This window comes from Macaca mulatta, chromosome 1 (genome assembly GCF_049350105.2).
Source record: "Macaca mulatta isolate MMU2019108-1 chromosome 1, T2T-MMU8v2.0, whole genome shotgun sequence".
NCBI lineage: Eukaryota > Metazoa > Chordata > Mammalia > Primates > Cercopithecidae > Macaca > Macaca mulatta.
Genome location: NC_133406.1, coordinates 58,625,634 through 58,652,233, shown reverse-complemented (window position 1 = coordinate 58,652,233; position 26,600 = coordinate 58,625,634). Strand labels below are relative to the sequence as shown.

Genomic DNA, 26,600 nt, shown 5'->3' with positions numbered 1-26,600 from the left:
ATGCATTTTTTTCACTTGATTTTAAAACATTTTTGTATGGCACAAGCAATACATGAACACATCTTTCTTGTTCAACATGCAAACAATACATCACTATATGAAGCGAAAGATTAAAATCACCTGTCCCTGAACCCTCCACCCCAAGCCCTCTCTACTTCTCAGAAGGAACCTCTGTGAGCAGCTTGGTGTGTATTTTCCCACGCCTTTGACAGTATTTGTTTCAAGTATGAATGTGTATTCATATACATTCTTAAATGTGTGTATGATATAGACTACTTTTTCTATGTATGAGATTATATATATTGCTCTAAGACTTCCCTTTTTCATTTAGCATTATGTTTTATAAATCTTTCCATATTAAACCTACTTCTGGTTCACGCCTGTAATCCCAGCACTTTGGGAGGCCAAGGCAGGAAAATCTCTTCAGCCCAGGAGTTTGAGACCAGCCTGGGCAACATAGGGACACCTAGTCTCTACAAAAAATACAAAAATTAGCCAGATGTGGTGGCACATGCCTGTAGTTCATGTTACTTGGGAGGCTGAGACGGAAGAATTGACTGAGCCCAGGAGGTTGAGGCTGCAATCAGCTGTGACTCTAGCCTGGGCGACAGAGCAAGATCTTGGCTCTAACCAAAAAATAAAAATTTTAAAAAACCTAATTCTCTTAATCTTCTGCCATGGTGTCCCATATGTAGCAATGATGAATAAATTTATTACAATAGCCTTCTAGTGATGGGGATTTAGGCCAACAGTGCTTGTATACCTCTGTGCAAAGTATTTTTTTCTATAGATTTCTTTTTGGAAAAGGCCCATATGAGCTACCCTATTCGAGGCACAGATAAAAGAGCCGTAGTATCAGCGGTGAAGACCCTTTTTTTTTTTTTTTTTTTCTGAGACGGAGTTTTGCTCTTGTTGCCCAGGCTGGAGTGCAATGGTGTGATCTTGGCTCACCGCAATGTCCACCTCCCAGGTTCAAGTGATTCTCCTGCCTCAGCGTCCCGAGTAGCTGGGCTTAGAAGCATGTGCCATCATGCTCAGCTAATTTTGTATTTTTAGTAGAGACGGGGTTTCTCCATGTTGGTCAGGCTGGTCTCAAACTCCTGGCCTCAGGTGATCCGCCCGCCTTGGCCTCCCAAAGTGTTGGGATTATAAGCCTGAGCCACCGCGCCGGCCTATTTATCTTCTTCATCGCACTCTCCTTCCCACCTTCCCATTCCAGGTGATGGCAATGAGGCCATTGGCGCGCTGATCCAGAACTACATCCGGGAGATCGAAGAGCTGCGGTGAGTGAGTGAGCCCCGCCCCGGCAGGTGTGCACGGGATGGGGGACCTCGGCCAGGTGACGCCAAGTGGGTGGCAGCTCACTCGGCCCCGCCCACTCGCTCTTCCCGTGCAGGACGAAGCTCCTGGAGAGTGAAGCCATGAACGAGTCCCTGCGCCGCAGCCTCTCACGGGCCTCGGCTAGGAGCCCCTACTCCCTGGGTGCCTCTCCAGCCGCCCCGGCCTTCGGGGGCAGCCCGGCCAGCTCCATGGAGGATGCCTCGGAGGTGATCCGTAGGGCCAAGCAGGACCTGGAGCGGCTAAAGAAGAAGGAGGTCAGGCAGCGCAGGAAGAGGTGAGTGGAGTGTCGTCCCCGCCCACGAGAGCCCTCAGATCGCCCCAGTGGACCCTGCCCGTCCCCCAGGAGGACTGCTGCCCACCAGCTGTTTAGGAGGGAACCTCCACGTCCCCAGCCCCAGGGGCTGCCTCAGTATTGCTTGGGAATTCGTGGCGCAGATTTGCTCAGCCTTTTGGGCAGCCTCCCTCCCCCACTTTCTCCCGCCATATGCTTTCCCCCAAGGAGAGGAAGGACTGAGCTGAGCCAAGGTCAGCTCTGGGTGGCCCTAGGGAAGAGCAGCGGGGCTCTCTGCAGAGTAGGAGCCAGCGCTTTCCCCGCCCTCTGGTGAGAGGCCTCCTGTCCTGCCGCTGCCGCTGCCGCCACCCTGCCCGTGTGCTCAAGGCAGGGGCGGCCTTCCTAATCCAGCCTCCCTGTCCTCCCTGAGCAGCCCCGAGAAGGAAGCCTTCAAAAAGAGGGCAAAACTCCAACAGGAGAACAGTGAGGAGACGGATGAGAACGAGGCCGAGGAGGTGAGGAGCACGGCCTGTCCCACCTCACCACATGCGTGCCCCGTGTCCCTGCTGGGGGTGGGGGGCCCCATCGCATCCTTGTATAGAGTGAGGGAGACGGTTGGGTCTGCATCCAGTTGATCCTTGTATTTCCCTATATCTCTGACTGGTTACCATGGTGATCTCCATCCCCTAGGCCCCCACCTCATCCCAAATGGATGATGCAGGTGGGGAGGCCCTCCCAGAGGGGTTCTGCGGGGACGCTGGGGGAGGCAGCGCTCTTCCAGGAGTAGGGGGTGGGCTGGGGGGCTCAGCTGTGGCCTGCCCCAATCCCCACCCTCCTGACACACCTGAGGCATTGTGTCGGGACGCACCTCTGCTTCTGGGCTCCCCTCTCTGAGGCCAGGCCCACCCCAATGGTGCCTGGTGCCCAGGAGGAGGAAGAGCGAGACGAGAGTGGCTGTGAGGAGGAAGAAGGGCGAGAGGATGAAGACGAGGACTCGGGCAGTGAAGAGAGCCTGGTGGACTCAGACTCAGACCCCGAGGAGAAGGGTGCGTGGGCCTGGGCTGTGGGCTGTGGAGGATGCAGTGCCTGGCTGCTAGTGCCCAAGCGTGGGGTTGGGCCCTGCTCAAAGATTATGGTGTCCAGGCCCCAGCAATCCCAGACATGAACCCAATGACAACAGCATCATGATGGGAATGACAGCGAATACTTCCTGGTCGTTCATTAGGTGCCAGGCACTGTACTTACCTTAACCCTTTAAGCGGCTGGGTTCTTTCAGTCTTCACTGCAACTGTATGCATAGGTGTTGTGAGCTTCCCTATATTACCACAGAGGAACAAGCTCATATGGGTTTAGTGACCTTTCCCAGTGTGGTCCATGCAGAGCAAATGTGAACGTAGGCCTGACTGGTGCCAAAGCCCTCTCCTCTAAATGGAGTTGCCTGCCCTTTCAGCCCTGCCTGCTGCCAGCCCTGGCCCTAGCCCTGTAAGGTGCTCTCAGCCATCTCACCCTCCTCCACCAAAGCTGGTCCCACGTCATCTGGAACAGGTGGATGCTGGCCTCAGGAATGGCTGGGCTGGGAAGGATGTGTAGATCCCCCCTGCCAGCTCCTGAGTGCCACCTTGCCTTTCTGGAACCACTCTTTAAATGTGTCGCTCTTTCTGGTCGCATTCTACCTGCATTGGGATTTATCCTTTTGCTCTCTGGTCACTGATTGGTCGTGGCTGACCAAAAGAGGGTCCCAGCTCCCCAAGACTGGCACATCTGCTCCCCATTTTGCCCCTCACCCTAACGCTGGGCTGAGCCTCTCTGTGCCCCCATAGAGGTGAACTTCCAGGCGGACCTGGCCGACCTGACTTGTGAGATCGAAATCAAGCAGAAGCTGATCGACGAACTGGAGAACAGCCAGCGGCGGCTGCAGACGCTCAAGCACCAGTATGAGGAAAAGCTGATTCTGCTGCAGAACAAGATCCGAGACACACAGCTGGAGCGCGACCGCGTGCTGCAGAACCTCAGTGAGGCCAGCGCCACACCCCCCACCCCATCCGGACCCTCCCTTTCCCTTGAGCCCCTCCTCTGTCAAAAGCAGCTGGCGTGTTGGGGTTATCCTGGCCTTCTAGGCAAGGGACTTCCCAATCTTTGACCTTGGCCCTTTGACCCACGGTTAAAGGTTCTTACGTCTAACCCTAGTTCCTATGAAACATTCTAAATTGATTTGTTGTTGTTGTTGTTGTTATTGTTGTTATCGTTGTTTGCTATCATGTCACGTATTAGAATTCTTTATATACCCAGGCACACGAACATGACATTCCCAGCCTTTCCTCCTGCAGTCAGTTCCTTGGGTCTTTTCCTTTGGACCTGTTTGTAAACGTTCTTGCATTCTATCTTCATTATGCTACTCTTCAGCCCATTCATTCCATTTTTTATTTATTCGTTCATTGATGTGCTTATTCAGCAAACACATGTTGAATATGTCTTATAGAGCAGACATTGTCCTAGTGCTAGAGATATTGGAGTGGGCAAAATCCCTGCTCTCGTGCAGCGTACATTCTAGTGGGGGAAAGACAGACATAAAAGAAAGAACAGAATCTGTAGTGTGTCAGATGGTCATAAGTATAGCCAGGAAGGGGAACAGGAACTGCTGAAGAGTGAGTTGGAGTTTTGTTTTGTTTTTTGTTTTTTGTTTTGAGACAGAATCTCATTCTGTCACCCAGGCTGGAGTGCAGTGGCGTGATCTTGGCTCACTGCAACCTCTGCCTCCCGGGTTCAAACGATTCTCCTGCCTCAGCCTCCCAAGTAGCTGGGACTACAGGCACCCACCACCATGCCCAGCTAATTTTTGTATTTTTAGTGGAAACAGGGTTTCACTATATTGACCTGGCTGGTCTTGAACTCCTGACCTTGTGATCTGCCTGTGTCAGCCTCCCAAAGTGCTGGGATTACAGGCGTGAGCCACTCCACCTGGCCGAATTGGAGTTTTTTAAAGGATGGTCGTGAAGACTTTACTGACCAAAGACTCGAAGGAGGTGATAGTGCTAGAGCAGCACCAACCAGGGGAAGAGCATCCCAGGCAGAGGGAACAGGAGATGCCAAGGCCATAAGGCTGCCATGTGCCTGACATTTTGGTAGAATGATGAGGGGACCAGGATGGCTAGAGCACAGTGAGAGGGGACAGGTTGGAGAAGAAATGTCATTATAAAGAAGAGGTTGCCTTATACTCTGAGGAGACGGGATGTGTGGCGTTTCAAGAGAGCTACATGATACCAAATTTAAAAGCATTTTTAAAAGACTACTCTGGCTGCTGCATGGGGGAGTGAAAGTGGAAACTGGAGACCACTTAGGAAACTGTTCTACTAAAGATCCCAGGAGAGGTGGCTTAGGAGGTAGTGAGAAGTCAGATTCTGGATATATTTTGCAGGTTGAGCCAGCAGAAGACTTTGATTGCTGGGAGGTGGATGTGAGGGAGAGGGGAGCCAAGGATGCCTCAGGGTGTGAGCTTCTGGAAGGAGCATGATGCTGTGTACTGAGATGGGAGAGGGGTAGGAATGAGGAGTTGGGTTTTGTACCAGTTAAGTTGGAGATGTCTGTTGGTAGTTCTGGTAGGAGAGGCCAAGAGTGGAGAATCAGCTTATTCCTTCTGCCCTGGCCCACACCATTCTGTCTTCTCTTGCTAACTCTTCCCCTTCCCACGGGCCCCAGCTCTTTCCTCCAACACTGGATCATGGGTCAGAACCCAGCCAGCATGAGTGAGCTACAGGACCCTCATGGGAAGCTGGGGACCAGGGCTTCAGAGATCCAAGACGAAAACACCCTTGCCCATTTCAGTAGGATGTCAGAGCAGGAAGGGGCCGTGGGCATCGACTAGTCTGACCCCCTCATTCAAATGATGCAACAGGCTCAGAGAGGGGTGTGAGTTGCCCGAGGTCATACAGTGGGACTGGAACAGAGGCTTCCTGTGTTCCCCCTTGATGACCCTATATTTAGTGGGAGCCCTTAGGGACTCAGCACCAACAGCTGCTTCTTGTTGCTCTCAGGCACCATGGAGTGCTACACGGAGGAGAAGGCCAACAAGATCAAGGCAGACTATGAGAAGAGGCTGCGGGAGATGAACCGGGACCTGCAGAAGCTGCAGGCCGCCCAGAAGGAGCACGCCCGGCTGCTCAAGAACCAGTCGCGCTATGAGAGGGAGCTGAAGAAGCTACAGGCCGAGGTGGCTGAGATGAAGAAGGCCAAGGTAGGGGTCGAGGGTGTGAGGAGTGGGACCTGGAGTGCATGTGACATCTTCTTAGAATCCACTCACCATGGTAAAAAAAAAAAAAATTGCCGTCAAGTGTGGATTCTCTTCTCCATACACAGCATTACCTAGTTTGACCCTGTCTTGACCCTTGACACGGTCCTCTTAGCTAAGTGCATCATCCAAGGCGAAACAACCTGCCCCAGTAGTGGGGCTAGTGTGCAGGGATGCTGGGGTGCACAGGGTCGTGTTCAGGGCAGGTGAGGATTTCAGGGGACCCCACTCGGTGCTGCCTCCTGTTGGGGAGGCCACAGCACACTTGCTTCGGGTCTGCACAAAGCGCACAGGAGGCCTCTCATTTGGTGCGACCTGGCTCTGAATGATGATAGTAACAGTTGTCATCATTTGAACATTTACTATGACCAGGCTCCAAACTAGTCATCTCACATGCATGATCACATTCAGTCCTTAGAAGAACCTCATGAAAGAAGTCTATTATTATTCTTTTATATATGAGAAAGTGAGGCTCAGAGAAGTTAATTCCAGCTTCCAAGAGGTAGCACTGGGATTTGAACTCAGTTCTCTGGCTCCCAAGCCACTGTGTGTTCCGGGTGGCACAACGCCTCCGTTTTCTACTTTGCCACCACTCAGAGTGCTCTAGTCTCTGGGACCTGGGGTCTGCCCCTGCTCTTCTGACTTCGGGGCTCAGGCTTGTGTTTCCGGTGTCTGGTGTGTTCTGGTTCCCGCCTGGGGCTCAGCAGATCCATGCTCCATTTCAGTCCTCCCTCCCTCTGTGCCTTCCAAGCCCTACATTCCTGCCTGCTCTGACCCTCAGCCCTCAGTGGAGCCCAGATCTCCACAGCCCTGGGCTAAGCCCTGGGCACGGGTGGCAGCCCCAGCAAGCTGTGAAGGGCTGGCCTTGGGGACAGAGACGTAGGGAAGGGGAGCTCCCCAGTGCTTGAGGCTGATGGGGCATCTAGGAGTCATCGGTAGCTACACCCTCCCGGCCGACTCAGTATGCAGAGGAGAGAGGCAATGCAGTGGTGGCTGATGTAGACTCTGAGAAGAGGTGGACCCATAGCTGTCATTGAGGCCCAACCACCTCACCTGGGCAGGCTCTGTCCCCAAGCCTGGGCTGCAGGTCCGGAGGCTTCATCAGCCCGACCAGAGTGGAGAAGTCCCTGCCTTGCTGTGCTCATACCTGCATGGCCTGGGCTAGCCCCAAGGAGCCCCCGTTTGCACCATCTCCTTCAGTGTGTTCACCCTGTGGTATGTTGAGACTCAAGTGTGGACTCAAGTACCCAGATCACCCAAGGGCCCCAAGCACCTGCTGATGGTTTAGAGGGAGGGACTGGTGGGCCTTCATTATCTCTGCGGTGGAGCAGAGGCCTGCTCCCACCAGGGGCCTGCACATTCTGCAGTAGCTTCTGGAGCACTTCTGCGGTGCGCTTATGTGCGTCCCTACTTTGTCTCCCTGAGGGTTCCCGGCTGGTGCCTCTGCAGGACACCCCATCCTGTCCTGGCCAGCTCACGTCTCAGCTGCAGAGGCCCTGGAGAGCCTCATGAGGGAAGATGCTTATATGGCTCTGAAGCCGGGCAAATAATATAACGCCAAGATGCATCTGACAGAAGGCTCATGTGTAGACCTGTGTTTCAGTCTCTGGATTGCTGAGCTCCTTCAGCCACGTGCCCAGCTCTGTCCACATTGACCGTGCTCTTATGAACCCAGAGCTAGAACCTGAGAGGAACACCCTTGGGTCATCCCAGGAGGGGCCCAGGCTTTCTGTTGGAGGGACAGAGGGTGCAGCAGCCAAGGATTCAAACCAGACACTGTGAGAGCCAGTGCCCCAGAATCCTCCCATGGCTGTTCAGCTACAGGGCCCCAGCGATTCACAGAATGGAACTGGGGTGGAGCTTGCAGCCACAGCATCTCCCAGGGAGAGGCCACAATGCCTTATCCTTAAACCTGTGGAGTGATGCTAGTCTCGGGTACCATGGCCTGTTCCTGCTTGTCGTGTGCCTGGAATGTGCTCACCTGTTCTGAGACCTTTGCCTCTGTGGTAGCCACCATGGAGTTTGGCCACACATGCAAAGTCAGCTGGATGGGTCTTTGACCAGGAAGACATAGCACCTCCCCGGGAATCCTTAAGCTCCTGACCCCAGAAGATACCTGACACCTTGGGTTTGCACACAGCTCCTGGGATGCTGGAGTTTTCAGGTCCACTTTTAGCCAAGGGTCTGACTTGTTCTTCTAGTCCTTTGGGAGAACACTCATTCTGGACCCCACAGCCCCAACAGCAAGCAATCCCTCCTATTCTCTGCAGATTCACCCCAACAGAGCCTGCCTGTCCTCCCACCCTCCCAGAGAGAAGCTGACCCTGCTGGCCATTAACCCACTCCCTCATGCCATTTCCTTCTTCTTTCTCTCTCTTTTGTTTTGTTTTGTTTTAAAGGCAGAGTCTTGCTCTGTTGCCTGGGCTGGAGTGCAGTGGCGCTAACACAGCTCATTGCAGCCTCAACCTCCTGGGCTTAAGCAATCCTCCTACCTCAGCCTCCTGAGTAGCTGGGACTATGGGCACACACCGCCATACCAGGCTAGTTTTTGTATTATTTTTGGTGGAGACAGAGTCTCACTATGTTGCCCAGACTGATCTTGAACTCCTAGAATCAAGCATTCCTTCCACCTTAGCCTCCAAAGTGCTAGTGCTGGGATTACAGGTGTGAGCCACCGCGCTCGGCCTGTTTCCTTTCTTGACTGTTCTGAGGGCAGGGCAGATTGATGACATTCCTGGTGATGTCCGAGGCTTCAGTGGCAGAGGAAGGATCAACTGTCATGTGTTTCTCATGCCCCTGTCACTTGGAAGGTGTCCAAAGCCCTGTGTACATTACACTTGTATGTTCTGGGCACCAGGAATAGGGAGGCAGATGCCACAGGGCCCCAGGTCAGTGGCCTCCCAGCACATAGAGTTGCGTCCGGCCACACTAATGGTGCTCTCTGTGCCTTTGGCTACATTTCCAACAACTCTGGGGTCCAGGTTCTCTGTGCTTGGTCCCTAGCTTTGCTGACTTACCATGGAGCCATCCCTGGGGCTGCAGGAAAAGCCGACTGGAAGGCAATGATTTGTTTTTGGAATAGGCCATCTATTACTAGTTTTATGACTTTAAGTCCTTTTGTCTCTCTGAGGCTCATTTCCTTGTTTATAAAACAGGAACGATAACGTCTCTCTCATGATTGTCATGAGGAGGGTGCCTGGCATATAGCCGGATCTCAGTAAATAATGGTGGTTTTTATTGCTGTCACCATGAGCCTGGCCATGAGGGCCCTGACCTTCACCTCAGCCCTGTCTGCAGCTCAGCCTTCAGTAGGGAAGAGGATTAGCTGCCTCCAGCAACCCAGACTGTTTCTGGAATGGCCACAGGACAGTGGCTGTGGGTAAGGGCCACCAGGGGCTGTGGCATTCCAAGCAGCGAGGGCCACAGTTGGGCCCGGCAGAGTGGGGCACCTGCACTGCTGGGCTGGCTGTGAGGCCACTCCTTTTGGCAGGTTGCCCAGATGGCTTCAGCTGCTATGGAGGAGTGGGAGGTAGAACCCCTCACTTCAGACCCTGAGGCCCTAAGCCAGGGTTGCCTGGCTTGCCACTGTCCCTGCTCCATGCCCTCAGAGCTGGCCCCTCCCTGGAGAGTGTGGGCCACCTGCCTCCCAGTCCTGTCTCACCACCATCACCTCTGCCCATCCCAGGTGGCCCTGATGAAGCAGATGCGTGAGGAGCAGCAGCGGCGGCGGCTAGTGGAGACCAAGAGGAACCGGGAGATCGCACAGCTCAAGAAGGAGCAGCGGCGACAGGAGGTGAGGGGGGGCCCTTGAGCCTCCAAGGAGCCTTTGGCCCTAGCCAGCCTCCTGGTGCACCTGGCTGCCCCTCCTGACCAAGCAGGCCTTAATCTCCACTGTCCTAAGTGGTAGTGGTCGTGCTTGGAGGACAGTGCAGCCTGTCAGAGAAAGATGAGACCCTGTGGCTTCTGGTCCAGCCCCCATATTTAGTTAAGAGGAGGGACTTGAGCCCTGGAGAGGGGAAAGAACTTGCTCAAGGTGACCAACAAGCCGGAAATGTGCAGCTTCAGGCCCTGCAGAGAAGCCCCAGTAGGGCTGAGCCCTCTGCTCCAGGATTCCTCCTCACTGGAGGGAAGAAGAGGCTAAGGAAATTGCCCTTGTGGAGAAAGCAGACTTCACTGCAACCTCTGGGGAGGGGAGCTCAACTCTGGGTCCCACTTTATCAAGAGTTTGGCTGCATGAGAATCACCCTGAAGCCCAGGCTTTCAACTACAGAGCTAGCCAGCCTGTGCACAGAGAGGGCTGAGGTGTCTGAGTGTGGAGCCCAGCCCTCTTCTGTCTCCCACAGTTTCAGATCCGAGCTCTGGAGTCCCAGAAGCGGCAGCAGGAGATGGTCCTGAGGAGGAAGACCCAGGAGGTGAGCTCACTGGAGGGGCTGACGAGGCCTTGGCCCTGCTGCACATGTGTGTGTGCAAGTGTGCATGCGTGTGTTGCTTGCCTTCTCTTTTGGACCTCCAACTTCCTCGTGGTGGAGTAAAGGAAGCATTTCCCAGTTCTGCCAGAGCTGGCAGGGAGGGGAAGCAAGCCCTGCTTATGGCCCTGGCTCTCCCTACTTCCATTCAGCAAGTGTAGTTGGTGTCCAAATTGTGTCCAACCTATTAGAAGGGCCTTTCTCAACAAGAGCTCAGGCTGCAGGGCAGACTGTAGGCCTATTCCCAGATGCCTGAGCTGTGCATTAAAAAAAAAAGAAGGTGACAGCCTCTTTTGTGTTCATGTCACATCAAACAGAGATCCCTTGGCCCTTTTGCAGCCCAAGCCCAGTCCAGCACAGAGCAGCCTCTGTGTTCCTGCTGCCTGGCACCCCAACCTGGGCCCTTCTGTGTGGCTCCAGGCCACCCAGCTCACCGGCTCCCTCTTTTCTCCCTGCTGCCCCAGGTTTCTGCACTGAGGCGCCTGGCCAAGCCCATGTCTGAGCGGGTGGCAGGGCGTGCAGGACTAAAGCCACCCATGCTGGACTCTGGGGCCGAGGTGTCGGCCAGCACTACCTCATCTGAGGCTGAATCCGGGGCCCGCTCCGTCTCCAGCATCGTGCGCCAGTGGAACCGCAAAATCAACCACTTCTTGGGGGACCACCCTGCGCCCACTGTCAATGGCACCCGGCCTGCCCGGTAAGGTGGACTGGCAGTCCTCTGGCCTGGCGGGCAGAGGGGGTGGGAATATGGGGCAGGACCAGGGTGAGGAAGAGGGAAGCTCTTGGGAGTGCTCTGGGTCCCCATGGCTGTCAGCTCCAGGTAGGGGGTTCAGTGGAGCTGTAGAGGTTAAAAGGAGTCCCATCCAATCCCCTTTGCCTATGTCTCCTAGAAAGAAGTTCCAGAAGAAGGGGGCCAGCCAGAGCTTCAGTAAGGCAGCAAGGCTCAAGTGGCAGTCCCTGGAGCGACGGATCATCGACATCGTCATGCAGAGAATGACCATTGTCAACCTGGAGGCTGACATGGAGCGACTCATCAAGGTGAACCCTGCCTCCCCCTTCTCTCCCATCCCACCCCTCTGCCTATCCTCTGTCACCTCCAACTTCTCTGGCTCTTCAAACTTTCCCCGCCCCACCTCCCTCTACTCCTTGTGCCTGCTCTGGAATCCCGAGGTGCTGGGGGGACCTCACAGGCCAGCCTGTGGTGGGAGCTATGGGCAGGGCTGGGCAGCTACCTGAGGCCTCTCCTTCATCACAATCACCACCCTCCCCTCCGACCCCAGAAAAGGGAGGAGCTGTTCCTCCTGCAGGAGGCACTGCGGAAGAAGCGGGAGCGGCTGCAGGCTGAGAGCCCCGAGGAAGAGAAGGGGCTACAGGAGCTGGCCGAGGAGATCGAGGTGCTGGCAGCCAACATTGACTACATCAATGATAGCATCACCGACTGCCAGGCCACCATCGTGCAGCTAGAAGAGACCAAGGTATCTGCAAGGCTGGGCCTGGTGGGGCAGAGGCGGGAGAAGTGGGTGGCAGGGGCAGCCCCAGGCGACGGGGCTCTCTGCCTCCCGGTCCTAGGAGGAGCTGGACTCCACAGACACATCCGTGGTCATCAGCTCCTGCTCCCTGGCTGAAGCCCGCCTCCTGCTAGACAACTTCCTCAAGGCATCCATTGACAAGGTAAGCTGGGAGCGTACCTGGGCAGGGGTCTCTATGGGCACAGATGCCTCTGTGATATACCCTAGTGTGAAGCCCAGGGGACTGGCTCCTCCTCACCTGCATCACTCACAGGCTAGGATAAGCCACCTAACCTCTGCACCTCCCATGCCACAGCCATAAAGCTGAGAGGATGACCGTACCAAGCTTATAGCTTGCTGTGTGACTTTAACGAGATGCTGTGTGTAAGGGATGTGGCCTGGCACCTGGCACACAGCAGGGCCTCTGTTAAAGTTGACCCTGGGTGTCTGGCCCAAGCCTATCCAAAGCAGTGCTGGGCTTGAGTCTGTTGGAGGTGGAGGGAGAAGTGTGTGTATGTGGGCGTAGGGGAACGACAGACAGACCACATTCCACCCAGGAGGGTTTACACCAGAACATCAGGTGTCCCTTGACGTTTCTTGGGCTCCTCTCCTCTCTCCTTGACAGAGAGCTAACCAGAGGATGTGCGCCTCCTTCTTTCCTGGGGCCTGTGGTCTCTGGGGACAGACCCTACATGGTGTGAATCTGTGTAACTCTGGAAGCAGACAGGAGACTCTGCTGACTGACCCCTGCCCTGGGCCCCACTGAGCTCCTCTCAGCTCTGCTTTGTGTCTGGGGACTTTATGAGTTTGCTAGGGCTGCCATAATGAAGTACCAGTCTGGGAGCCTCAAACAAGAGATTTATTTTCTCCCAGTTCTGGAGGGTGGGAAGTCCAAGGTCCAGGTGTTGGCAGGGCTGGTTTCTTCTGGGGCCTCTCTCCTTGGCTGTAGATGAATATGAGTTTTGGGAGGACGTAACCTGGCCCATAATAGGGTGTGTCCTAAGGTGACCGTCACTTAATGTGTGTATGTGGGAGCTAAGGGGGCTGGCGGCGCTCTCAGGTCTGTGCTAGGTACAAGGGTGATGTTGGGAGCTGGAAGGGAGCCCTCTAAGGTGTCTTGAGGGATGCAGGTTGTGTGATATGGGGGACCCCCAACCCCAGGTCAGGAGGGGTAACTCCAGGCTTTGTTCCCTGCCCCCAGGGACTGCAAGTGGCACAAAAGGAAGCCCAGATCCGGCTGCTGGAGGGCCGACTGAGGCAGACAGATATGGCAGGCTCCTCCCAGAACCATCTGCTCCTGGACGCCCTGCGTGAGAAGGCCGAGGCTCACCCCGAGCTGCAGGCCCTCATCTACAATGTGCAGCAGGGTACGGGTAGGGGCGGGTGGAAGCTGCCAGCTCCTTGGCACTCCAGTGCTCTCGAACTTGGACCCCCAGGAGGCCCTCACTTCCCCCAGAACCACCCCTAACCCCCACCAGGAGCCCTGGTCTGATTCCAGTGGGTGAGATATAGGAGGGAGACCATCATCCCTCCCCCGACACTTGGATGAGGCTTCTCAACCCCTTTCCCTCCCTCCTGCCCTCCCACAGAGAACGGCTATGCCAGCACCGATGAGGAGATCTCAGAGTTCTCTGAGGGGAGGTGAGTTTGCAAGCTGGAGTGAGAGGCTGGCTCTCAGCATGTACCTGGGGCTGGTGGGAGGAGTTGCCATAGGTCCCAGGGCTGAGCCTGAATTTGGGGGCTCCTCAGGATCCTGAACTCTTTCTGCTTCTTCTTCAGCTTCTCCCAGTCATTCACCATGAAAGGGTCCACCAGCCATGATGATTTCAAGTTCAAGGTGAGCCCCGCTGGAAGTCAGGCAGTGGGTGCAGCAGGGCCAGCCTCCCCACAGCCTGTTCCCTGCTTACTGTCCCTCAGCCATAATACAATATTGTCCCCAGTTGGGAGGGAGGTGCCAAGAAAATTTAGCCTGGAATTGGGGGTTGTCCAGATAGGTAACCTGTTACAGCCCATGCCTTCTGAGGTGGGTAGAAGGTGGAAGAGTGACCGCTAGCCTCTGCTGCCACCCTGCTAGCAACAGCACCATAACTAGGGGCTCCGCTTTTCAAAAATATCCCCTTTCCCTCACCCATGATTCTACCTCATGCACTGAGTCAAAACCTACCTCTACATGTCTGGTTATCTTACATGCACACAGTCAATTCCACCATATGAGAGTCAGTAATAAGGAAATTTACCTAATAGCGAGGGATCCGTTTCATTAGACTGAAGCAAGCTGCAGGGTTTTTTAAGGAGACAAGGAGGGAAAAAGCTTCAGACTGGGAATAGCAAATTATGCATAGTTTTGAGGTAAACTGATTAGCTGGTGACCTGCAAAGAAGTCAGGCTGGGCATTCTGTGTTTACATAGTCCAACTAAGGGCAGTGAAACCATTTCAGTTGCTCTGGATTCTCCAGAAACCCTGAGAGTGTAGCTGTGGAACACAGGTGATGTCTGTCTGGGTCCTTCCATCAGGTCTTCTACCTTAGGCCAAGACAGCATCATTTCTCTTGTTAGAATTTCCAGGAGGGCTAGGTGTAGTGGCTCATGCCTGTAATCCCAGCACTTTGGGAGTCTGAGGCAAGAGGATTTTGTGAGCCCAGGAGTTCAAGACCAGCCTGGACAACGTGGCGAGACCCTATCTCTACAGAAAAAAAAATGTAAAAATTATCTGGGTATGGTGTCCGTGCCTGTAGTCTCAGCTGCTCAAGGAGGCTGCGGTAGGGGGATCACATGAGCCTAGGAAGTTGAGGCTGCCGTGAGCCAGGTTTGCACCACTGTCTCAAAAAAAAAAAAAAAAAAAACATAGAATTTCCCCTGGCTCCCCTTTATGTGCCATGCCATTTGGGCAAGTTGATCCACCCTGTTCTTCCTTTCCCAGAGTGAACCCAAGCTGTCTGCCCAAATGAAAGCTGTGTCGGCCGAGTGCCTGGGTCCCCCACTGGATATCTCCACCAAGAACATCACCAAGTCCCTGGCCTCCCTTGTTGAGATCAAAGAGGATGGAGTGGGCTTATCTGTCCGAGACCCCTATTACCGGGACAGGGTCTCGCGCACCGTTAGCCTGCCTACCCGGGGCAGCACTTTGTAAGGACGGGAACAGGAATGTGGGTTGGGGCAGGGATGGAGATGGGTCTGGGCCTCACTGGACTCTTCTGTTCCAGCCCCAGGCAGTCTCGAGCCGCAGAGACGTCCCCGCTGACGAGAAGGAAGTCCTATGACCGAGGGCAGTCCATTAGGTGAGATCGTGTTCTAGAATCTGCTCCAGAGTCACCACCAGTCTAGTCCTTGGGTTCATGAGTGGCTGTGATGTTCTGCTCTGTTGATCATCTTGTGCACAGTATAACCTGGGCCAGCTTGACTGAGCCATTCAGCTTCACCCAATGGTCCCTTCCCCACCCTGTCAGGTGTGGACTCAAGAAATGGGCCAGGCGTGATGGCTCACACCTGTAATCTCAGCACTTTGGGAGGCGGAGATGGCCAGATCACTTGAGCCCAGGAGTTTGAGACCAGCCTGGCCAATATGGTGAAACATCATCTCTACTAAAAATATAAAAATTAGCCAGCCACCACATAGTGGTGCATGCCTGTAATCCCAGCTACTCGGGAGGCCGAGGCATGAGAATGGTTTGATCCTGGGAGGCAGAGGTTGCAGTGAGCTGAGATCATGCCACTGCACTGCTGCCTGGGTGACAGAGCGAGACTCTGTCTACAAAAAAAAAAAGAAAAGAAAAGAAAAAGAAAAATGTAATCTCTATAATGCACTTTAAAGTGAATAGCCGAGCCAGGTGCTGGAAACTGTTTGCTGATGTGCATCCAATACAAGTGGCTTTATAGTGGCTGGGATTAGTCATTGCAGTGAGGTGCTTCAGCCCCTTTTCGTGACCATGGGTTCTGGGGAGCTTTCAGGTCTTTTTAAGGCCTTATCGTGTGAGAGGAGATTAGAAATTCAAAGGAAAGGCCAGATGCCGTGGCTTACGCCAGTAATCCTAGCACTTTGGGAGGCTGAGGCGGGTGGATTTCCTGAGCTCAGGAGTTCAAGACCAGCCTGGGCAACACGGTGAAACCCAGTCTCTACTAAAATACAAAAAATTTGGCTGGGTGTGGCAGCATGCACCTGTAATCCCACTTACTTGGGAGGCTGAGGCAGGAGAATTGCATGAACCTGGGAGGCAGAGGTTGCAGTGGGCTGAGATCACGCCATTGCACTCCAGCCTGGGTGACAGTGCAAGACTCCATCTCAGAAAAAAGAAAAGGAAGGAAAGAAGAAAAGAAGGGAGGAAGGAAGGAAGAAAGGAGGGGAAGAAAGGAGGGAGGGAGGAAGGGAGGAAGGAAGGAAAAAGGGGGGAGGGAAGGAGGAAGAAAAGAAGGAAGGAAGGAAGAAGGGGGAGGGAAGGAGGGAGGGAGGAAGGAAGGAAGAAGGGGAGGGAAGGAGGGAGGAAGGAAGGAAGAAGGGGGAGGGAAGGAGGGAGGAAGGAAGGAAGGAAGAAGGGGGGAGGGAAGGAGGGAGGGAGGAAGGAAGGAAGGAAGGAAGAAAGGTGGGGAGGAAAGGAGGGAAGGAGGAAGGAAGGAAGAAGGGGGGAGGGAAGAAGGAAGGAAGGAAGAAGGGGGGAGGGAAGGAGGGAGGGAGGAAGGAAGGAAGAAGGGGAGAGGGAAGGAGGGAGGAAGGAAGGAAGGAAGAAGGGGGAGGGAAGGAGGGAGGGAGGAAGGAAGGAAGAAAGGTGGGGAGGAAAGGAGGGAGGGAGGAAGGAAGGAAGGAAGAAGGGAGGAAGGAAGGAAAGAAGGAAGGAAGGAAGGAAGGAAATTCAAAGGAAAAAGAGATCAATGCAGAATGGCAGGGAGGGACCCAGCTGGTCACCCACATGTGGGCCAGGCCCACAGAGCTTCTGTAGATCGAAGGACGACTTTCAGGGTTTTCTCGTCCATGCACTTAATTAAGAGGTTTGGTGGCACACAGCTAAATAGTGGGAAAGCAGGGGCTCAAGATGGGCTCTTGCCACCTGCCTTGGTGGGAGGCAGGAGGATTTTTTTCTTTTTAGAGATAGGGTCTTACTCTATCACCCAGGCTGGAGTACAGTGGCACGATCAGGGCTCACTGCAGTCTCCACCTCCCAGGCTCAGGCGATCCTCCTGCCTTAGCCTCTCAAGTAGCTGGAACTACAGGCAGGCACCACCATGCCCGTCTAATTTTTTTACTTTTTGTAGAGTTGAGGTCTCTCCATGTTGCCCAGGGTGGTCTCAAACTCCTAAGTTCAAGCAATCCTCCCACCTCGGCCTTTCAATTTACTGGGATTACAGGCATGAGCCACCGCACCTGACCACAAATACATTTTAATAAATAGGTGAATTCCCAAATATGGAATCTGCGAATGATGAGGACTGATGTTTAAAGACAGCATCCAGGAGTTTAATTGGGTGTTAAGCTCTGAGAATACTGCACAGCAGGCCCTGCCCTGCGGGCCTCACAGCCAAGGCAGAAGGTGGAAGCCCAGCACCAAGTGGGGGCCTGTGGGCAGGGGTGGTCACTAACAGGCTGCCCTCTGTCCCGACTCACCAGGTCCACAGATGTGGGATTCACACCCCCATCATCCCCTCCCACTCGGCCCCGCAATGACCGAAATGTCTTCTCTCGTCTCACCAGTAATCAGAGCCAGGGGTCAGCGCTGGACAAGTAAGCAGGGCTGAGGAGCAAGGCGGGGAGGGCACCGAGGTGGCAATGGGGAGCCTGTGGACGATCCTTGCTGGAGGAGGGCTCAGGCGGCCAAGCCAACCCCAGCCTGAAGTTCCAGCCCCGCCAAGAGCTGACGCCCTGATGCCCTCTCCTGGCATTTCTCTCCTTCCTGTACTGACCATGGGCCCTTCTTCTCCCCTGAGCATGCCAGGCCCTCAGGAGAGGGCAAGAAGGAGGCCACAGGAATTGGGGCCGGGCAGTCAGGTGGGCTGGTCGCATGGGGCAGGTGCCCGAGGGCTCTCCAGAGCTGCCCTTTAATCCACCTCTGCTGCTGCTTTGGGTCTGCTTGAAGCCCCTTCCTTCAGCTTCAGCCACTCCACTCTGTGTATTCGCCCAGCAGAAAGAGACCAGACCCCCAAATTGCCTTCCTTAGGCAGGTTCAGGTCCACCTATATGCACAGCTCCTGATGCAAGACTGTAATGACTAACGGTGTGGTTTATGTTAACAGCCTCCCCTGCATTCAGAAGGCTTTCTCCCTGTGCTTTACAACCTGCTTTCATATATGTGATTTCATTAGGCAGTAAAACAACCACGAGAACTGTCTTCCCTGTTTCACATAAGAGGAAATGAAACTCAGAGAGGGAGCCAGGGATGTTCACCTAGAAAGTGGCAGAATTGCACTCAGAGCCTGGGACTTCCAGCCCCTGCCTGCTGTGCCTCAGGAACGGGAAGGACCCTATCCTCCATGTGCTGCTCTGGGCTCCCCAGCATTGCTGGGCCCACCCTGGTCCTGTTTTGCTCTCTGCAGCCCTCAAGAGGGCTCCTCTCTTAGCTCCCTGAATGCTTCCCTGCCCCAGGGACGACACTGCTGTGTCCTTCAGGGGAGTCTCATGCTAGAAAATACTTGTCCTTGTATCTAGTACCTGATGTCCACCCTACCCACCTCCCCACAGAAATGCCCCTTCCTGGGTCAAAATACTACTCGATGAATGCTGAGCCCAGGAGTCAGAGCCCTGCAGACCTGGCACCCCAGACACCACCTTCCCCAAACCTATCTTGGCCCAGACTGCTATGCGGAGAGCCGTGGATCACTTCTAGCCCATCTCCATGTTGTCACAATCAGTAGGTCCCCTTTTTGGAAGGATTGGGGCAGGTCTCTGCCCATCCCAGCCTGGTGGTCTTCTGGAGGCCTTGGTCTTGTCCAGTGGTCCCGGTCTTGGAGCCTGTGCATGGTGCAGAGCCAGCTTCTAGGCACTGTCCCAGGGGGCCCCCTGGGGATAGTGGGCTTTGTAAATAAGTGAGCACCTGAGGAATTGCTGGAAGAAGCCAGCTCCCAGGGAGGGGTAGGATCAGGCATGGCTTCCTTCAGCCTTGGGCAGGTACAAGCATTGCTGGGGTGGGGCAGGTGCCCTCAGCTTGTGTGATGGGGCAGCCAGAGAGCTTGGAACCAGCAAACAGCCCCAGAAACGTCTCCCCACGGGTGGGGCTGGTGCTCCCATGTCTCCCCGTGGCCCTGTCCTTGCTCCTCCCCTACAAGCCGAGAGACCCTGGCGGCCCACTCCTGGGGGAGAGTCCCAGCTCCCAGACCAGCCCCCCCACCTCCTCCCCTGCTCTCCTGAGGCCCTCATTCCTCTGCCTGTCTCTGCTCCCCTGGAAGAGAATAACCTGCCCTCTGACCACCCCACATGCTGCTGCCGCCTCTGCGTCCCTCTGTGTGTGTCTCCTCTCACCCCCTAATCCAGCTAATTTTCTGCCCTCCCCAGGTCTGATGACAGCGACTCCTCTTTGTCGGAGGTCCTGAGGTACACACAGAATGTCTCTCGTGTTTGGTTCCCCACTCTCACTCTCGGCACCCTCTTCTCTCTCTCTCTCGCTGCATCCCTCCTGCCTGACACCCGTGTCCTCCGCATGCGGCCCCTCCACTACCCTCCCTGCTGCCCTCTCTCCAGACTTGTTCCCGCCCTCATGGTTCCTCCCTCTCAGGGTGGCCACAAGGCCTTGGACTGCGCCGGCCAGAGCTGGGGGCTTGGGGAGGGTGCACAGTTGCTTGTCGCAGGCCCTGTTCTCTTCTCCCTCCTCACCTGGGCAGGGAGGGGCGCAGCATGGAGGCCTAGGGGATGCTGGGCTGGGGCTGAGTTCTCCACAACTGGAAGGCAGGGGAAGTGCTGAGGGCTGCTCCTTTTGGGGGTGCCGGTGGTGTGCTCTGGGTCCTCTGATTCCCTCAGCTTGTGCTGGGGTTGAGCCTTTCAGACGCTGGCTCTGGGAGGGGCACCATGGGGGCAGCACCCCTTGCCTACACCTCTTGGCACATACATGTGCAGGTACCTCTCCTTCCCTTAGCCTGTGGGATGGCTGGAGGCTGGCTCTCCCTGCCAACCCAGCACCACACCCCACAATGAGGAGTAAGACTCAGGCCCTGGGGGCCCAAGCCCTTGGCAGCCAAGGGCCCCTCATGGGCTGAGAGCTTCCTGGGCTCTCCTGGCAGGCTGTCTCAGCTCCTTGAGCCTCCAGCCCTGGGTGTCGACGTCTGGTTTACTGCGGGTCATGAGGCTTTGCCACCACAAGATGTTAGCCAGCTGGCCAGGCTGTCATCGGGGGGAGCGTGATCCCTTTGACATAGTTCTATGGCCATGCAGCGAAGCCAAACCATTGTCAGAAGCGGAGCGCTGGGGCAGCTTGGGGGCTATTTGTGCATGTGTGGCACCCGGCTGGCAGCTGGACATATCGGACCACCATCTTCAAGGGTGGGCCTGGCAGAGTCTGGGGGGAGCTGTGCCAGAAGCACCACAGGCAAAACCTTGATCATTTCAGTAGACCCTTGGCCACAGAGTCACTGTCAGGAGCAGCGTTCTCTTGGGAAAAGAAACAAAGCTAGGATATATTTTCAGACATAACTCAGCCAGGGTCTCATCCCAGAAGACGCTCACTGAGAAAATAAATCATCCTCAGAACCTCAGGAAGCTGGATGTGTCAAAATCCTCACACTCACTTGGGCCGGCCTCGTTCTCGCTGCCCCAGCATCGTGGGAGCGAGGAGGTGTCATTCCGGGTTCATACAGCCCCATTCCAGAGAGCCCCAAACCTCCTACCCCAAAGCCAAGCCGGCCCCTAAGGGATTTGGCCCTTTGTAAATGCCAGTCACAGGTTTGGCCCCGTTGGTCCGGAAGGGGTGTGTATGTGTGCACATGGCTCTCTGCTCGGAAGATGCCAGCCCCAGAGGCAGTCACTGGCAGAAGGGTTTACTGGGATCAGGGTGCATGGGAGTGGCGGCCTGAGCACCCCTCCCTCTCAGCACCCCTCCCTCACACTTGGTTAACTGAAGCAGCGTGCAGCTTCTGGTGGAAGCTGTAGGGCCCAGTTCCAGCCCCCGGGCCTGTGCCCTGCCCTACTGGACCCAGGTGCATTCACGTCTCAGGATCTGGGTCAGACGTTGTCAGACGGGAACTCTCTGTGGACAGAGCCCCCACCTCCTGCACCTTCTAGCTGTGCCTAGCACAGGGTTTGCTTGCCCAGAAGTGCTCAGGATGGCAACTGACAGATTGCTGATTAAGACAGGCCATCTCCACTCTGTAGCCCATTCTTGGCTCTCAGACCTTGGTGGAATTTGGCTGAAGTCCTTAAAGTCTCTGTTATGAGGTCCTCATCCCCTCCCCGCCCTGTCCCCGTCCCACACACGTGCCTTGATCAGCCTGGCCACGGTCTCACTGGCTGATGAGCATGCCCTCTCTCCCTCTCTCCTGGGAAGGGGCATCATCTCCCCGGTTGGAGGAGCCAAGGGTGCACGGACAGCCCCACTGCAGTGCGTCTCCATGGCCGAAGGCCACACCAAGCCCATCCTCTGCCTGGATGCCACGGATGAGTTGCTATTCACAGGGTCCAAAGGTACGTGGAACCCCAACTAGCCAGGTAGGGTTGGGGTCTCCTACTCACACATGCTTCCTCTGTCAGAGTGGTCTATAAAGGAGATGAGAACATAGAGACTCCAGGAGTTGAGGATATGGTGGTCTATTTACTTACTACCCTTGTTTCTTACCTTGGCTCAAGGCCTCCATCCCATGCATCCTTGGCCAAGCCTTCCTTCATACCTGACCTGGTGGCTCCATCTAGCACTTCCTTCTAGAGCTCCCAGGGAAACTTCAGGAAGCTTCTCAGGTGCCCCACCTGTACTTGCACTGCCCGACATCACCCCAGCTCATACATCTAGGCACTCCCTATGATCGCAGCAGCACTTTACAAAGTCACGCTTACCTAATTACAGCAACAAAGTCAAACATCTTACCAGGCTGGGCACAATGGCTGATACCTATAATTGCAGCACTTTGGAAGCATGAGGCGGGAGAATCGCTTGAGCCCAGGAGTCTGAGACTATCTGGGCGGGCAACATAGTGAGACCCTGTCTCTACAAAAAATAAAAAATTAGTCACAATGACATGTGCCTGTAGTCCCAGCTACTCAGGAGGCTGAGGTGGGAGGATTGTTTGAGTCCAGGAGGTGAAGGCTGCAATGAGCTGTGTTTGTGCAATTACACTCCAGCCTGGGCAACAGGGCAAGACCGTATCTCAATAAGTAAATACAGAATTATTTATTTACTCATTCATTCATTCATTCATTTTACCAACAGAACTAGTCTGTAATAGACACGCATACTAAAACACAAGCATAAATATAGCTCTCCACGGCAGTAGGGGGATAGCTGTCAATCTAGGTGTGATTGATTGATTCCAAGTTTTCCCATAACATTTGCTTGCACTGGTTCATTTACTTTGTCAGCAATTAGCGTTTGGAGGAACAGGCATCATAAAAGCTTAAGAATTTTATTTTAGCCCTGGACACCTTAGCGGTGTGGCTCACAGAACTCTGGTGTTAGTGGAAAGTTTGCTTGAGGAACCCTGGTCTGAAGTTCTGAGGGAATTCTCTCTCCCCTGAGTTTTTACTAGCACACACACATGCCAGTGAGCACACGTGTGTGTGTGTTTCTCTCTCTCAGAACTGGAGCTCCATCCTCTGGAGCTCTCTGGATCCCTTTCCCCTACCCTGGGCAGCCCCTGCAGAGGCAGAGCTACGCCCCCTAGTGGCTGACATCCCTCCCCTCCCTGTGGCTTCCTCCCATCTCTCACAGACCGAAGCTGCAAGATGTGGAACTTGGTTACGGGACAGGAGATCGCAGCTCTAAAGGGCCACCCCAACAATGTGGTCTCCATCAAGTACTGCAGCCACTCGGGGCTTGTGTTCTCCGTGTCCACCTCCTACATCAAGGTGTGGGACATCCGGGACTCAGCCAAGTGCATTCGGACTCTCACGTGAGTACCCCTCACCTGCCTCGCAGTGGTGGGCTACAGCAGGCTGGGTTGGGTGCAAATGCTCCCAGCCCAAGTGACCCACTCAGCACAGCACAGCCCAGCTACATGGGCACAAAGACCATTACCAGCCTATGAACTTGCTTGACCCTGGGATACAAGGTGAGATCTCTTGGTTTGGGAGACAGTGTCTGGGGTAGCACCACTAGAGGAATTTTTGGCCTGCCTGGCCTCTACCCATGGCCCAGTCCCCCAAACCCTGACCCTTGAGGTGTGTTAGATATCATCCTATGAGTCTGAAAGAGGAGCTAGGAAACAGGGCGAGCCCCCAAAGCCATGCTGGACACTGCCTGTGTAGGTGACCACCCAGTCATGGCCCTGAGCCCTGCCCCGACAGTCTCAGACACACAGGCATAGGGCAGGGGAGGCAGAACTGAGACCAAGAGCCTTGCAAAATAAAGATTGTGGTTTTTTTTTACCAGAAGTCATACTACATCCTTACATTAACACTGTAATACAATCTATTAATTTGATCCTCAAAAAGTAAACAGGCTGGGCACAGTGGCTCATGCCTATAATCCCAGGTATTTTGGAGGCTGAAGCAGGAGGATCACTTGAGACCACGAGTTCAAGACCAGCCTGGGCAACAAAGGGAAACTCTGTCTCTACAAAAAAAAATATTTTAATTAGCTGAGCATGGTGGTGCGTGCCTGTAGTCCCAGCTACTCAGCAGGCTGAGGTGGAACGTTGCTTGAGCCCAGGAGGTCAAGGCTGCAGTGAGCCATGTTTGTGCCATTGCACTCCAATCTGGCCGATAGAGCAAACCTTGTCTCAAAAAATAATAATAATGAATAAATAAACAGAGGGTTTTTAGGGCAGTGAAATTATTCTGTATGATGCTATAATGGTAGATGCATGCCATTATACATTCGTTCAAACCCTTAGAAAGTACAACACCAAGAGTGAACCTGAACGTGAACTGTGGACTTGGGCAATACAACATGTCAACATGGGTTCATAATGAAAACCCAGGCAGCTTTCTGGTTGATAACAGGGGAGACTGTGCCTGTGTGGGGGCAGGGGCATGTGAGAAATATCTGTATCTTGTGCTTAGTTTTGCTGTGAACCTAAAACTAGCCTTAAAAAAAATTAAGTCTTTAAAAAAAAAAAGTAAACAAGGCTGGGCGTGGTGGCTCACGCCTATAATCCCAGCACTTTGGGAGGCCGAGGCGGGCAGATCACCTAAGGTCGGGAGTTCTAGACAAGCCTAACCGACATGGTGAAACCCCATCTCTACTAAAAATACAGAATTAGCCAGGCATGGTGGCACATGCCTGTAATCCCAGCTACTCAGGAGGCTGAGGCAGGAGAATTGCTTGAACCCGGGAGGCGGAGATTGCAGTGAGCCGACATTGCACCATTGCACTCCAGCCTGGGCAACAAGAGTGAAACTCCATCTCAAACAAACAAATAAATAAATGTAAACAGGCTGGGTGTGGTGGCTCATGCCTGTAATCCTAGCACTTTGGGAGGCTGAGGCAGGCGGATCACCTGAGGTTAGGAGTTCAAGACCAGCCTGACCAATATGAAGAAACCCGTCTCTACTAAAAATAAAAATTAACCTGGCATGGTAGTGCATGCCTACAGTCCCAGCTACTCAGGAGGGTGAGGCAGGAGAATCGCTTGAACCCGGGAGGCAGAGGTTGCAGTGAGCCAAGATCACGCCATTGCGCTTCAGCCTGGGCAACAAGAGCGAAACTCCATCTCAGGGAAAAAAAAAAAAAAGTAAACAGAATGGGTATAATCACTTCTTTTAACAGATGAGGAAACTGAGACTCAGAGAGGTTGATTTCCGGAAGATCCAGGTTCACACCCAGTCTCATGACTGAGCCTTACCATCTTTCCAAGCCAGTGACCAGGCACACAGGCAGGCCACATGGGGAGTTGACTCACCGGGGACTGGAGTGGAGCTCTCCCCTGGGTCTCACTTATGGGAGAAGCTATTGTTCTTCTCTGTCAGTCAAGGAAGACTTCCTAGAAGTGGGTTATTTGGGCTGGTCTTAGTGACGTTTTATGGGTTCCCTGCACTGTGCACATGGATTGTTTTGACCTCTGGCCTTGCCTTTCTCCCTTATGGGCAGATCCTCAGGCCAGGTGATCTCAGGGGATGCCTGTGCCGCCACGTCCACCCGTGCCATCACCAGTGCTCAGGGTGAGCATCAGATCAACCAGATCGCCCTCAGCCCTTCGGGCACCATGCTGTACGCCGCCTCGGGCAACGCCGTCCGCATCTGGGAGCTTAGCAGGTCAGCGTGATACCTGGGGAGAGAGGGGGCGTTGGCATGCCCAGGCAAGGTCCCCAGGTCTTGGCTCAGGGGGACCCACCCCAGGGTGGGTAGGACCTCAGCAACACCTTTATTCCCCCCATGCTGCTGGGCCTGTGCCCTCTCTAGTGAGACTGCTGGGATGCAGGGCAGCTGTTGTCTAGATTCTTGATCTTGCCTTAACCAAGCGGGGGTGGGTGAGTACCCTGACCAGGCCTGTTTGTTCTGGGGCAGACACCCCACCCCAAGCCAGGGTCCCCTCTAATTCACCTACCCCGGCTGGGCCTCTTCCCACTGCAGGTTCCAGCCTGTTGGCAAGCTGACTGGCCACATCGGTCCTGTGATGTGCCTGACGGTCACCCAGACAGCCAGCCAGCACGACCTTGTGGTGACTGGCTCCAAGGACCACTACGTTAAGGTATCTGGGGCTGCCTCAGCTCTGAGGCCTGGGTCAGGGCTGGTCTTCCACTCTCCCCAGTCTTTGCCCTCTGTTGCCTTGGGAGTACCCACGAAAAATTAGAAGCCTTCTGGGGATGTTTGCTGAAGAAATCACCCCAAAGAAGGCAAGAAGTTATGTGCAGAAAGTTATAGATTGCAGCATTATTTTGTAACTGGTGAAAAATTAATAACTTATATGTTGAAGGATAGAATAACAATCAAATTATGGAAAATCCACTAAATGGGATACATTGCAGCTATTAAAATGATAAATAGCAAACCAAACATGAAGTAGACAAACAACACTAGTTTGTTTGCTCTCTGATTATGCCATTGAAAACTGTCCATACCCAGTCAGAAACTGAAAGGAAGCAGGCCAGGCGTGGTGGCTGACACCTGTAATCCTAGCACTTTGGGAGGCTGAAGTGGGAGGATCACTTGAGGTCAGGAGTTTGAGACCAGCCTGGCCAACATGGTGAAACCCTGTCTGTACTAAAAATACAAAACATTAGCCAGGCATGGTGTCGGGTGCCTGTAGTCCCAGCTACTCGGGAGGTTGAGGCAGGAGAATCGCTTGAACCTGGGTGGCAGAGGTTGCAGTGAGCTGAGTTTGAGCCACTGTACTCCAGCCTGGGCAACAGAGTGAGACTCAGTCTCTAACAAAAAAGAAACTGGAAGGAAGCAGGATTTTCAGGGATGGTGGGATTATGGTGAATATTTAGTAAAAAACAAAAGAATTCTAGAGGGAGGCTCACACCCCAAACCCGCCTTTCTCCTTAGCAGCTGCCTGTTGAGCTGTGGGGTCTCGGCGTGATGAGCTGATTCACCCCTGCATTACTTGACTTGGTCTCCCCCCACCCCTGCCCCAGTGTCCACGGGAAGGGTCAAGACCTGAACCGTCAGTGTTCCCAGGCCCGTGGAAGGAGCAGCCCCACCTCCAGGAACCTTCACCTGCTGGGA

At 54.3% G+C, this 26,600-nt stretch overlaps 1 protein-coding gene across 8 annotated transcripts in view; it reads left to right on the top strand.

Annotated features, from left to right (window-relative positions):
- The window catches only part of KIF21B (kinesin family member 21B), a 57,893-nt gene that overhangs the window by 24,888 nt on the left and 6,405 nt on the right, over positions 1 to 26,600 (top strand). For 3 of the 8 annotated variants that reach the window (XR_013417468.1, XM_001099469.5, XM_015120503.3), the window contains exons 10-32: positions 1,220 to 1,283; positions 1,397 to 1,615; positions 2,046 to 2,127; positions 2,541 to 2,658; positions 3,433 to 3,624; positions 5,644 to 5,843; positions 9,583 to 9,690; positions 10,241 to 10,309; positions 10,828 to 11,060; positions 11,254 to 11,401; positions 11,644 to 11,838; positions 11,933 to 12,034; positions 13,073 to 13,238; positions 13,461 to 13,512; positions 13,651 to 13,708; positions 14,792 to 14,997; positions 15,075 to 15,149; positions 17,468 to 17,581; positions 19,346 to 19,384; positions 21,327 to 21,463; positions 22,701 to 22,881; positions 25,020 to 25,184; positions 25,503 to 25,620. Coding sequence is in view for 4 of the 8 variants with exons in the window: in XM_001099469.5 (XP_001099469.3) it covers positions 1,220 to 1,283; positions 1,397 to 1,615; positions 2,046 to 2,127; positions 2,541 to 2,658; positions 3,433 to 3,624; positions 5,644 to 5,843; positions 9,583 to 9,690; positions 10,241 to 10,309; positions 10,828 to 11,060; positions 11,254 to 11,401; positions 11,644 to 11,838; positions 11,933 to 12,034; positions 13,073 to 13,238; positions 13,461 to 13,512; positions 13,651 to 13,708; positions 14,792 to 14,997; positions 15,075 to 15,149; positions 17,468 to 17,581; positions 19,346 to 19,384; positions 21,327 to 21,463; positions 22,701 to 22,881; positions 25,020 to 25,184; positions 25,503 to 25,620 (3,041 nt within the window). In the remaining 4 variants the exon portion in view is untranslated. Of the gene's footprint in view, positions 1 to 1,219; positions 1,284 to 1,396; positions 1,616 to 2,045; positions 2,128 to 2,540; positions 2,659 to 3,432; positions 3,625 to 5,643; positions 5,844 to 9,582; positions 9,691 to 10,240; positions 10,310 to 10,827; positions 11,061 to 11,253; positions 11,402 to 11,643; positions 11,839 to 11,932; positions 12,035 to 13,072; positions 13,239 to 13,460; positions 13,513 to 13,650; positions 13,709 to 14,791; positions 14,998 to 15,074; positions 15,150 to 17,467; positions 17,582 to 19,345; positions 19,385 to 21,326; positions 21,464 to 22,700; positions 22,882 to 25,019; positions 25,191 to 25,502; positions 25,621 to 26,600 lie in introns of all 8 variants that reach the window. The other 5 variants (XR_013417474.1, XR_013417476.1, XM_015120516.3 and 2 more) reach the window with 3 other exon arrangements.